This window comes from Dothidotthia symphoricarpi, assembly GCF_010015815.1.
Source record: "Dothidotthia symphoricarpi CBS 119687 unplaced genomic scaffold P153scaffold_9, whole genome shotgun sequence".
Lineage (NCBI taxonomy): Eukaryota > Fungi > Ascomycota > Dothideomycetes > Pleosporales > Dothidotthiaceae > Dothidotthia > Dothidotthia symphoricarpi.
Window position 1 is genome coordinate 224,018 of NW_022985016.1, and position 11,789 is coordinate 235,806.

General features: G+C 53.0%; 5 protein-coding genes across 5 annotated transcripts; 3 read left to right on the forward strand and 2 right to left on the reverse strand.

Moving 5' to 3' along the window:
• Positions 1–1,066: 1,066 nt before the first annotated feature.
• Positions 1,067–2,142, forward strand: P153DRAFT_366263 (NAD(P)-binding protein). The gene is made up of 2 exons (XM_033668013.1): positions 1,067–1,365; positions 1,422–2,142. The coding sequence occupies exons 1-2, from the start codon at positions 1,125–1,127 to the stop codon at positions 2,129–2,131; spliced, it is 951 nt and encodes a 316-aa protein (XP_033524139.1). The 5' UTR covers positions 1,067–1,124; the 3' UTR covers positions 2,132–2,142.
• A 424-nt stretch (positions 2,143–2,566) lies between these two features.
• On the reverse strand, positions 2,567–3,302 carry P153DRAFT_290404 (uncharacterized protein; the record flags this gene model as incomplete). The annotated part of the gene is made up of 2 exons (XM_033663712.1): positions 2,567–2,914; positions 2,973–3,302. 2 exons carry the CDS (start codon positions 3,300–3,302, stop codon positions 2,567–2,569), a joined length of 678 nt encoding a protein of 225 aa, XP_033524140.1.
• A 734-nt stretch (positions 3,303–4,036) lies between these two features.
• On the forward strand, positions 4,037–5,526 carry P153DRAFT_290038 (CRAL/TRIO domain-containing protein; the record flags this gene model as incomplete). The annotated part of the gene is made up of 2 exons (XM_033663691.1): positions 4,037–4,831; positions 4,891–5,526. The coding sequence occupies 2 exons, from the start codon at positions 4,037–4,039 to the stop codon at positions 5,524–5,526; spliced, it is 1,431 nt and encodes a 476-aa protein (XP_033524141.1).
• A 99-nt stretch (positions 5,527–5,625) lies between these two features.
• On the reverse strand, positions 5,626–7,404 carry P153DRAFT_366267 (ribosomal protein S2). Its single transcript, XM_033668014.1, has 3 exons — positions 6,997–7,404; positions 6,274–6,907; positions 5,626–6,223 (listed from the first exon to the last, which is right to left on the reverse strand). Exons 1-3 carry the CDS (start codon positions 7,199–7,201, stop codon positions 5,938–5,940), a joined length of 1,125 nt encoding a protein of 374 aa, XP_033524142.1. The 5' UTR covers positions 7,202–7,404; the 3' UTR covers positions 5,626–5,937.
• A 487-nt stretch (positions 7,405–7,891) lies between these two features.
• Positions 7,892–11,276, forward strand: P153DRAFT_356444 (blue light regulator 1; the record flags this gene model as incomplete). Its single annotated transcript, XM_033666649.1, has 4 exons — positions 7,892–8,974; positions 9,025–9,466; positions 9,525–10,903; positions 10,986–11,276. The coding sequence occupies 4 exons, from the start codon at positions 7,892–7,894 to the stop codon at positions 11,274–11,276; spliced, it is 3,195 nt and encodes a 1,064-aa protein (XP_033524143.1).
• Between the last annotated feature and the right edge of the window lie 513 nt (positions 11,277–11,789).

Below are 11,789 nucleotides of genomic sequence, written 5' to 3' on the forward strand. Positions count from 1 at the left end.
AGAACTAGGTAGGCGTTAGTAATAAGTATTCTTATTAGTATAGTAGTATATTTCTATAACCTTAGTATTAGTAAAAAATAATTTAAAAAGCTTAATAAGAGTTTAATTTTAAAGCTTACTATTATAGTAAAGTAAGTATAGGCTACCTTACTTATTAAGGTTATTTAGTATAAGTAGTTCTTATATAGGTAGTGTATTTATATTATAAACTTTAAACTATATAAGTAGAGAATTCTACTATAATTTTTATATAGCTAGAGTAACCTTAAGTATAAAGTTATTATTAGTATAGCTGTATAAAGCTATTTTAAAAATAAATAGTATTAACTTAGAAAGTAAAATATTTAAGTATAGAGTAAATTAGTATTAAGTTAATTAATAGTATCTAAGGTTAAAGTTTATAATATTTACTAAATACTAACTTACTATTACTAAGCTCTACTCTAATTTGTTTAAAGTTAGGCTAAATCTATAGGTTTATTTTACTACATAAAGAGATAGTAAAAATTATATATAAAGGTAAGTTAATATATAATATTATTGGAAAATAAAAATATAAATAATTTTTTACTAAAAGAAAGCTTATATAATAGGCTAGGCCTAGTAAAACCTTAGTAAGTAAAGCCTTAAAGCTAAGTAACCTTAATTACTAATACCTACTCTTAGCTAGCTTACTAAATATAGCTAATATATTACTAGAAGAACTATAAGTAAAGAAAAGCTAGTACTATAGATTCTTAGTAAACTTATCTAATTTATACTAGTAACTACTCTTAGAGTTAGCCTCTTATAGATTTAGTCTACTATATAGCTTTTTAATATAATAATTATAACTTAATCTTTTAACTAATATTTTTTATATAAATAAAGACTAGCTCTAGCTTCTATACTAAGTTACTATTGTAGGTATTTACTATATTACGTCTATTTAGTTATACTAGAAGTATAAATACGCTATTTACCTAAAAAAGATATTACTAAGTCTAATGCGTTATTAGCATTCTATCTTTAACACTAATTCGCTATATTTTATGTACAGTATTACGCTATATAACTAACCGCAGCACCAACATTGAAATCCTTACAGCTCTTAAATATATTATTTATTTCATTACGCCGACAAGATGACCAATGACACTATGACTCCTAGGAAAGTTCTCGTCTTTGGCGCAACCGGTGTTATTGGAAAGTACATTCTTGGAGAGCTCTACAACGCCCGATCATCGTTTGAGAAGATTGGCCTGTTCACATCCGCAGCCACCGCGAAAAACAAGTCAGAAGAGCTCAGTAGCTGGAAAGAAAAAGGCGTCAATGTAATCATCGGAGATGTAGACTCTGAAGACAACGTCAATATGGCTTATAACGGTATGTGTTCTCGACCACCTTTCCAAACTCGCAAGACCTTGGCTGAGTATCTACAGACTACGACACTATCATATCGGCACTGGGTCGCAATGCAATTCTAGCGCAAATTCCCCTGCTCAGGCTGGCGTCAGCCTCCCCAACCATACATTCCTTCTTCCCCTCAGAGTACGGAACAGACATCGAATATGCCCCCACCTCTGCAACCGAGAAGCCTCATCAGCTCAAACTCGAAGTTCGCAGGTTCGTCCGCGAGAACATTCAGGATTTGAAGGTCACATACCTAGTCACGGGCCCGTATTCGGATCTTTACTTTGGTACGTCCCCAGACGCAAGAGTGGGAACCTTTGACGTGCAAGGAAAGCGCGCAACGCTCCTGGGCACCGGGCAGGAGAAGGTCAGTTTCACCACGATGCGCGACGTAGGTCGTTTGGTTGTTGCAGCACTGAAGACGCCAACCACGGATGCAGAACGCATTCTCAAGGTGAACTCATTCACTACATCGCCTGCGCATGTTCTTAGTGAATTCGAAAGGCAGACAAGCTCTCAATGGGATGTAACATATACCCCACTAGAAGAGTTGAAGAAGCTGGAGGAAGACGCGTGGAAGGAAGACGCGGGCCTGAAGACTGTGTTTACGCTACGGAGAATATGGACGGAAGGTGGCACTTTGTATCAGAGCAGGGATAACGAATCGATTGGGCTGAGAGAAGGGGATATGGAGACGTTGGAAAGTCAGATAGCGAAGGTGATTGGAAAGCGAGGATGAAGTAACGGTCGAATTGGACGCCATATGTCTGTCTCGTGCATCTAAATGACGTGTAACACCTGTGTACTGATCAGACTTGGCAATGGAAGTCCCGAGGCGTAATCTAGGTGCGTCGAGTAGCTCACACTTGACCCGGAGACCACAAGATGTATAACTTGATGCCTGACCTCATAATTCAGTACCTTCATCGTTCCGAATACACTTGCCCTCCGCTCCACACTGACAGAGTTAGCTGAGCAGTGCTGGACTCTCGATCGCGATGCCTGATCAATGCTCGAAAGCATCGTCAAGTCTCGGCATTTTGAAGGCTTCTACAGACTGGCCAAATACGTCGCATCGGTAGATCTAGCAGATGCAAAAGTGTGACCTCCAAAAGAGGAAGAAAAGACGTGGCTTGTGTTTCGGAGGACGATTACAATAGTCTCGCTCACTAGACTACCGCTCACCTCTCCCTCTTCCAGCAGCGCCTCTGCCAATTCCACTACCTCCCCGTGTCCCCCGTGTCGTACCGCCACGCGTAGGAATGCCTCCACCTCGTCCACCAGCCCGTGGTATTCCTCCTCTCCCTCTGGCGACGCCTGACGTTTTCGAAGCACGTGTCGGGGTCTGAGGTGGTTGGAATCTTGAAGCCATTTTGCTACTCGGCGGGTTATCGACGAAGGACGTATCGGTAGTGAGAAATGTAGTCTCCATGTCCTCCGGGCCTTGGGAGCGGTTGAGGTTCGCGGCAGTGAGCTCGGCGTGCTGGTACAGGGTGCGTTTGAATGATTCGGGAATCGGTGCCTATACAGCATCAGCCGGTGAGTTGTCGTATCGGACGCAAATGGATCAATCGCCCTACCTCTGGGAAATCAACACAGAAAGCATTCATGTTCAGGCCATACAAGAAGCCTGCAAAACTCTCGGAGAAGCGGGCAAGACTCTCGTGCATCAGCTGCAGCTGTACGAAGTTCTGCTCCAAGTCTGCCATGGCGTCGCTGAGCTCGGCGAAGCCATCTTGCAGATGCGACAAGGGGTTCTGCGACGAAGACGCGCCGCGACCGCGCTGGGCACTGTCGCGTAGGGAGCTGCGGGATGAAGGACGCAAGGGTGTTGTTGGACGGAGGCCGGGCGACTTGGAGCGATTGCGGCGGTACGAGGGCGGCTCGTGGGTGGGGGTCGTCGACGCCATTGTGTGGTGTTTTGTTTGTCAGGCTGTTTGGCCGCTGGCATGCATGACCGACGTGTTGCCCTGCAGATGGCGGGCTGTGGCTGGTGCTGTCGAGGGGGAGGGGCAGTTAGCGCCTGCACGAGGCGCATCATGACGATGGCCCTGCCGCCCATCCTGGCTTCACATTTTCTCCGAGTCCACACAAGAATAGTTTGTCGCATAGTCTGTTACGTAGCACTGTGCGGCTTGGCCATCTCTCCAAGTCCCCTCAATCTCTCGTCGGGGTTCGTCGTGCCGTCCGGACCAATCCGGGGAAATCTCCACCAACACCCCACTGCGCCTTCCGTAAGCACTGCGCCAGTAGTCACCCGCTGCGTCGTCACATCGCCATCTTCATGTCCCTCGGTGCTCACACGGTAAAGAGACTGTCGCCAAAACCACCATTTTCAGCGCTCAGGCATTCATCATCTGTACATCTTACGCAGCATTCTCACCTTCGAGTTAGTCTCCGTGGTCTTGCGCGCGCAACCACATATACACGTACGGCATATCACTGCACGCGGAAACCTGAGGCGATTCTACACCAGAAGAGTGGAACAGGCCTCTGGACTGCGGCGATAGTTATCGGGCTTGCGACCGGCGGCGCACTACTTGTTCCTCTCGTAAACTACCCCTCAGTCACAGCTGAGGAAGGCAAAAACGGCACTCTTTCGTCAAAGTTTGACGTTGCAGATCTCACAGACTCGTATCTTGTCATGGCGCCAAACACTCCTGCTGGGCGACCAGGGACCCTTACAGCAGACGAAGAGGAGAAGCTGCGACAGTTATGGGCAGTGACGATGAAAGTATTTGGTGTGGGAACAACTTTGGAAGAGGCAAGCGGTGTTGATAGTGCTGTATCGGCGCCTGTCAGTGAAGCATCGGACAATGATGGGAAGAAGGAGAAGAAAAAGAGTCGACTGAGTGTTTTCAAGCGAAGCAAGGGCGATAAGGGCGCTGATGCTGAGACTATTGCATCGGGGGCAAGAACGTCGACAGACATTCACTCAATCTCCTTACCCGCCGACGATGACAAGTTTGGACAAAACCAGGAATATAAGGCCGCGTTAGCAAACACTCCACCGGAGGAATTGCGACAAGCATTTTGGGCAATGGTCAAGCACGATCATCCCGATGCTCTGCTTCTTCGATTCTTGCGCGCAAGGAAATGGAATGTGGAGAAGGCGCTTGTCATGATGGTCTCAACAATGCACTGGAGACTAAAGGATATGCATGTTGACGACGATATCGTACTGAACGGCGAACTGGGCGCAGTCGAGCAGGCAGGAGGCAGCGATGCAAAGGTCAAGAAGAATGCTCAAGATTTTCTGACACAATTGCGCATGGGCAAAAGTTACCTGCATGGCCTTGACAACGAAGGCAGGCCCATGTGTTTTGTTCGCGCCCGTCTGCACAAAGCGGGCGATCAGACAGAAGAGAGTCTAGAGAAGTTCACCGTCTTCACCATCGAGACTGCTCGCATGCTCCTCAGGCCGCCTATCGACACCGCCGTAAGTTCCCGAGCAATCCACTAAGCCTGGCAAAATCAGTGCTAAAATGACACATGTAGACTGTCGTCTTCGACCTCACCGACTTTTCCATGGCGAATATGGACTACACGCCCGTAAAATTCATGATCAAGTGCTTCGAAGCAAACTACCCAGAGTCTCTCGGCACGGTGCTGGTCTACAAAGCACCTTGGGTCTTCAACGCTGTGTGGAGCATCGTACGCGGCTGGCTTGACCCCATTGTAGCTTCCAAGGTCCACTTTGCGAAGAACATTGATGAACTACAAAAGTACGTTCCTAGATCCCAGATACCAGCGGACTGTGGTGGAGACGAAAAGTGGCAGTACGCGTATCCCGAGCCCATAGCAGGCGAGAATGATCGCATGAAAGACGTGGCCACGAAGCAGAGTCTACTGGCGCAACGAAAGAGCATTGTAGAGAGATATGAGACAACGGTGCTGGATTGGGTACGTACAGGCAGAGAAGGGCAGGGCGCCGACGGGCGGAGACAGGAAAGAGACGCTGTTGCCGAGGAGCTCAGGCAGAACTACTGGCAAGCGGATCCATATGTGCGCGCGCGCTCACTGTACGATCGCATGGGGGTGATTGGCGATGGTGGGAAAGTCGACTTTTACCCACAGGCCAGAAAGGAGAATGCGAAGCCAGCGGCGAACACGAGTGCAGATGACCTGGATTAACCCATCATTATCAGGCCCGTTGAGACGGCATCTTGGGAAGGTTTGTGTTTCAGTGTTCTCTTTGGAGATGGGGAAGCATAGCACGTGTTATGGAGGTTGCGATTGGTCCAGCCCTTAGTAATTAATTGTCTTTGATCCTATTCTTCCAGCATCTAGCATTGAACCTGTTGGGACAGTCAAAGGTTTAATGATTGTGGATAGCACCTCATGAGGATATATGGCTTTCAATGAGACAGACCTTTCCTCTGAGCAGAGGGTAAGGCTTCGCTCAGTTACCATGTGTGCATAGTCATTGAAAACAGCCCTACGACGCAACGCCTTTTGTGATGCTCTACAGAAGTGATGTACAAAGAATTGGACATGGAACACGGTGAACACAAAACCGATGCTAGGTCAGGTCTGGGCCGTGACCTAGATGTCCCTCCCTTCCTTCACACGATGGTTCTTGTGGTTGTCGACCTCGTCGAGCTTGGAAGAACGCCCGTCGACGTCACCGACACTCTCGTTGGCGCTGGTCTCTCTCCCCGTTCCGGCGCGCTCTACAGGGGGGGCGGTGTCATCATCCACCCCAGCCATGTACAGATTCTTGGCAGGTCGGTATGTGATTTCGCCGGTGGCCGCGGCTGCAAGACGCTGCTTCTGGCCTGCTTCACCGGCTCGGCCAAGCACACCAGCAATGACCTGGATGCAGCGGAGACTGCGAAGGGGTTAGCACTCGGTAAGTGGTAGTCAAGGGGCGGTCCTCACCTGTCGTCGTTTGCCGGGATGGGGTAGGTGACCCAGGTTGGATCAGCGTTGGTGTCGATGACGCCGATTGTGGGAATGTTGTTCAGGGCGCACTCGTGCAGCAAGACATAGTTCTCCAGCGGGTTCATGCACACGACCAGGTCGGGTCGCAGGACGGGCCGGTCGTATAGCTGCTCCTCGAAGCCGGGCACGTCTTGGTCCAGTTCGTTGACCACCTTGGTCTTGCATCGACCCAGGATCTGCTGGCCGTTGGTGATGCTCCCCGGGATCCAGCGCTCGAACAGGTGGTAGCCCTTGGCCAACTCAGCGGCACGTGCTACAGCGCGGTCCTGGCCGTCGCGGGTGCCCACGAACAGGACCATGCCCCCCCGCCTCGACACCTCCTGGACGACCTTTGCCGAGCGGCGCAGGTGGGCGGCCGTGACCTCGAGCGAGATGATGTGGACGCCCTGCCTGATGCCGTGGATGTAGCGGGCGTTTGCGGGGTTCCACAGCGACGTGACATGGCCTTGGTGGGCCTCGGAGGCCAGGAGCAGCTCGAGCGTCACGTCGGCGGGCGCGGGCGGGTGGTTGAGCAGGGTGTGGGGCTGGTAGTGCGGGCTGATGTCGGCGCCGAGCCTGCCCATGTGGCTCTCTGCGCGGGGTTAGAGGGGATGGAGGTGCAGAGGGTGGAGAGGGTGGAGAGGATGTAGAGGGCGGGGAGGTGCAGAGGGCGGGGCTCACGCTGCTGCTTGTACATGTGGTACTGGTCGGCGACATTCTGGGGGCGCGGCGAGGGCTCGAGGCTGGAGTCGGCGGGCGTGTCGGTGGAGAGAAAGCGTGGCAGCGAGTGATGGGCAGGCAGCGACGGCAGGGCAGGGCGCGAGGGGCGGTGCAGGCGACTGCGCGCAGCCAGGTGCCGGACTATCATGGCGCTGCTGGACGACATGGTCGCGGTGCATCAGCTGCAAAAGTCGAAAGGCTGCTTGGCGTCTGCGAGGCCCACCCAGCACGTGTCGGCGTCGGTGCCATGGACTGACGTCGTCGCGGCAGGGCTGGTGCCAAAAAGCAGCGCCAGACGCAAAATGCCCCGAGGGAGCACCGCGCCACGCACTCGACGCTGCCCCGACTGCGACTCGACGCTGGCGGGACGGCGACGTGGCTGGCACTGGACTGGACTGGTGACTGGACGGCGACTCGACTGTGACTCGGCTGTGATTTTGCTCCCCTCGACGCTGGCCTGACCGCACCGCACCCCAGCCCGGCTCTGATCTGATCTGATCGGCGACGGAGGCTCAAGGCGAGTCACCGTCTAGCGCATCGCTGCAGCTCGATCCCGTCGCCCACTCAAACGTCGCAGGCCCGCCCCATGCACAAACCATCGCTGCCACACTCGCGACAACTGTAGTTTGGGACCTGGCTTCTGCGAGAGGCCAGCAGGGGACGCGTTGCCTTGCCGTCGATGCCACGCGCCGCCCGACCGACGCCACACACCCGCACCACCCCCCGCCGGCGCTCCTCGCATCGCACCGCTGCTCGTCCCGTCGTCGTCGTCGCCTGCACCCCCTCTCGCCCGTGGGCTGCGCCGGTCGATGCCTGCATGCGGGTCGCGGCAGACTGAGACGCGTCGCCGGCCAGCATGAACGGCTACCCCTACCCCTCGCGGCCCTTCCCGGCCAACTCCAACGGGCCCGGCATCATGGCCATGGGCCCGGACGCCATGGACACGTACGACGCCCAGGAGAGCCAGTCGCTCGACGACATCGTCTCGCAGAACAACAAGGCGAACCGCCGCCAGAGCATCCCCGTCTACGCCCGCGCCCAGCACCAGCACATGCATCTGCAGAGCCCCGAGTCGCGCCGCCTGTCCATGCTCAGCTTCGGCGACCCCAATGCCCGCGACATGGACGGCTTCCAGTTCGACATGTCGCCCTCGACGGCCATGGACGGCATGATGCGCACCTCGACGTCGTTCCCGCGCACCGCCTCCGCCATGCACAACCCGCGCAACACCCCCGCCGGCCTGGCCATCAACACGCAGTTCGCAAACAACACGTCCCCGTACGGCGCCATGCCCGCCCCGCCCTCCGCCTACGCCTCGCCCATGCACCCCGACGTGGCCCTGGACATGGACATGAGCCCCTACCCTACCAACATGAACATGCCGCTCGACATGGACGACTCGCTCAACATGATGCCCGCCGACATGAACATGTACCAGAACAACCAGTTCAACTCGCCCATGATGGGCTCGCCGCTCAACCCCGACGTCGTGAGGCCCATGCCCGTCCCCCGCCAAGACGCCAACATGTCTGCCATGCAGCCTCGCGACCGCTTCAAGAGCGAATCGCAGAGCGCCACCCCCGAGGCGCGATCGGTATCAGGGCCCCCTGCGCATCTGAGTCGCTCCAGCAGTCAGGACCAGAGCAGCATATGCTCCACGTCCAGGCCGCAGAGCGTGCAGCACTCGTCCTCCAAGGGCGCCGATTTCCCCACGCAGATGAGCATTACCTCGCTCAAGAACCAGCAGCCGGTAGCCCAGAACCCAGAGATCGACCTCCCGCGCGACAAGCTCGACAAGCTCCAAAATCTCGTCAACAACAACCTCCCCTGGGCCACGCCCCAAGGCGGATTTCCTTCCACCATGAACTCGAACCCGCACATGAAGACGCAGTTTAAGAACGCATATTCGTCGACGGGCTTTGACATGCTTGGCGTGCTTGTATGTATCCTTAGCCCGGAGCCGTGACTTGTCCGACTGACACATTCCAGATACGCGTAGCTACAAGACAGAATCCCCAGATCGACATTGGCTCGGTAGATCTGTCGTGTGCTTTCGTAGTGTGCGACGCCAGCATGGACGACGTTCCCATCGTGTACTGCTCTGATAACTTTGAGCGTCTTACGGGCTACACCAAGCACATGATCTTGGGCAGAAACTGCCGCTTCCTTCAATCGCCCGACGGGAAAGTCGAGTCTGGCGTCAAACGCAAGTATGTCGACGACGACTCGGTCCTGTACTTGAAGAACACCATCACCGCTCGGACAGAAGCGCAGATCAGCCTGATCAACTACAGGAGGGGCGGGCAGCCGTTCATGAATCTGCTGACCATGATACCCATTCCTTGGGAGCCAGGGGGGCCTATCAAGTTCTTCGTTGGGTTTCAGGTCGATCTTGTGGAACAGCCGGGAGCTATGACCAACAAGAACGCAGGTAAGTCATCTCATGCCCTTGAAGCTGATGTCCATGCACAAAACTGATCACCAGCCAGACGGATCGTTCAGGGTTAACTACCAACGCGGCATGTCCATGCCAAGTTACGTCTTTAATGATGTGCAGAAGCCGATGCCAGAGCAGGGACAGACCATCTCCAAGGATGAGGTCTCCAACGTGCTTGCTACCTATGGTGGCTCCGGAGACTCGGAAATCACGCGACGCATCTGGGACAAGGTTCTGCTTGAAAACACCGATGACGTCGTTCATGTCCTGTCCCTCAAAGGACTCTTCATGTATCTATCGCCATCTAGCAACAGGATACTCGAGTACGAGCCCAGTGAACTCATTGGCACCGCTTTGTCGTCTGTCTGCCATCCTAGCGACATCGTTCCAGTCACGCGAGAACTCAAGGAGACGTCGAATGGTGGATCGGTCAATGTGGTGTTCCGCATACGACGAAAGAAGAGTGGATACATGTGGTTCGAAGGTCACGGTTCATTGCACACCGAGCAAGGCAAAGGTCGCAAGTGCATCATCTTGGTAGGTCGCGAACGTCCGGTGTACACACTCAGCAAGGCCATTGTCCGTGAGTCCGGCGGTATTGGAGACAACGAGTTATGGACCAAGATGTCAACATCCGGCATGTTCTTGTTTGTCTCGTCCAACGTTCGCCAACTACTAGATAAACAACCTGAAGATCTTGTCGGAACTAGTATTCAGGCGCTTATGCGGCAAGAGTCCAAGGTCAACTTTGGGCGCATCCTGGAGCTTGCAAGAGGTGGAAGAAAAGGCGAAGTCAAGCACGAAATGATCAACAAAAGAGGACAGGTCCTACAGGCCTTCACCACAATCTACCCTGGAGACGCCACCGAGGGCCAAAAACCGACCTTTGTCGTTGGGCAAACGCGATTATTGAAGTACTCAAGAAACAGCACCAATAGTCGGCCGTCGATGTATACCACCAAGGATCGCAACGCGGGAGGCTCTCAAAATCCAGCGTCTACAGTCTTTTCTGGTGCCTCCCCAATGCATGGGTCTGCGTCTGGACAGAACACGCCAGTAACTGCCTCGACCGATGCTCGTTTCGTTACCACCGAAGAATGCCCAGCTACGTATGCTGGTCATAACGGCTTACGGCTTGGACACCAAGACCAGACACTCGCCTCCGATGACAACGTGTTCGACGAGCTCAAGACTACACGAAGCACGAGCTGGCAATATGAACTACGGCAAATGGAAAAGCGCAATCGTTATCTGGCAGAGGAAGTGCAAACCTTACTCGCAGCTAAAAAGAAGAGAAAGCGCAGAAAGGGTACTGGACAGATGCAGAAAGACTGTGCAAACTGCCATACACGAACCACGCCTGAATGGCGTAGAGGTCCTTCTGGGAAGCGGGATTTATGCAATTCATGTGGATTGCGATGGGCCAAGCAGGTAGGTTCTTGAATCCCTCGTATCATTTACCCGTATACAAATATTCCATGAGTACACTAGCTAACTTGGATGCGCGCCACAGCAAGGTCGGGTGTCGCCGCGAACCTCTTCTGCAGCCAGCGACAAGAGCAGAAAGAGCGCCTCGCCACGCCACTACCCGAACCATCAAACCCTCATGCCCAATGTCATATCTGAGACCGGCCAAACGTCGTCCATTCCGTCCACACTTGCGCCTCCGAGCAAACGGTCTCCTGAACAAGGGGGTATTGGCGACATACACGCGGCAAAAGCTGCTCGTCTAGAGGCTGCTGCGTCGCAGGGCTTCATCCCTCAGCCGAAGATCGACGAGGGTATCGAACCGCTTGACGAGTGATGGGCAGACCGTTTTCTTTCTCTCCTCTTCTAGTAAGCATGAATCTTTGCTGAGTAGTTTTCAACGATACCCCTATTTCTAATCCATGTTCTTCATCTCTCTTTTCATTCACTTTGGCGGATCTTGGGGCAATCGGGACGACTGTTTGACATGGCCATGGCTAGATTTTCTTGGATGGTTTGGTCTTTCATATCGGAGTGCAATTTTGTCACGCCATTTCTCTGGTATCTTGTCTTATAGATGAATCGTGCAATCACAAAACCTGGGACAGGATCTTCGGTGTTGATGCCCGAAATGGAAGGACTGGTTGAGGCGCAGTAAGCGTTGAGACAGCGAAGGTGTTTTCCATTGTGTGATGTCTTGGGAGGCTTGGTATGTATGTGGTTGGGGGATGAATGAGAGCGTTGTGCATAGAATATTCAAACTTGGTTTGTTCGCAAAGTTTTTGCCTCGAGCAGAAGTGACATCAATTCATGTGGCCTGGTCTGGCGGTCACTGTTATACTGTACGCAC

Coding starts and splice junctions, on each gene's coding strand:
- P153DRAFT_366263 (XM_033668013.1), top strand. CDS start 1,125: ATGACCAATGACACTATGACTCCTAGGAAAGTTCTCGTCTTTGGCGCA. Junction 1,366..1,421: donor CGTCAATATGGCTTATAACG/GTATGTGTTCTC, acceptor GAGTATCTACAG/ACTACGACACTATCATATCG.
- P153DRAFT_366267 (XM_033668014.1), bottom strand. CDS start 7,201: ATGTCGTCCAGCAGCGCCATGATAGTCCGGCACCTGGCTGCGCGCAGT. Junction 6,908..6,996: donor CCACATGTACAAGCAGCAGC/GTGAGCCCCGCC, acceptor AACCCCGCGCAG/AGAGCCACATGGGCAGGCTC. Junction 6,224..6,273: donor ATCCCGGCAAACGACGACAG/GTGAGGACCGCC, acceptor ACCCCTTCGCAG/TCTCCGCTGCATCCAGGTCA.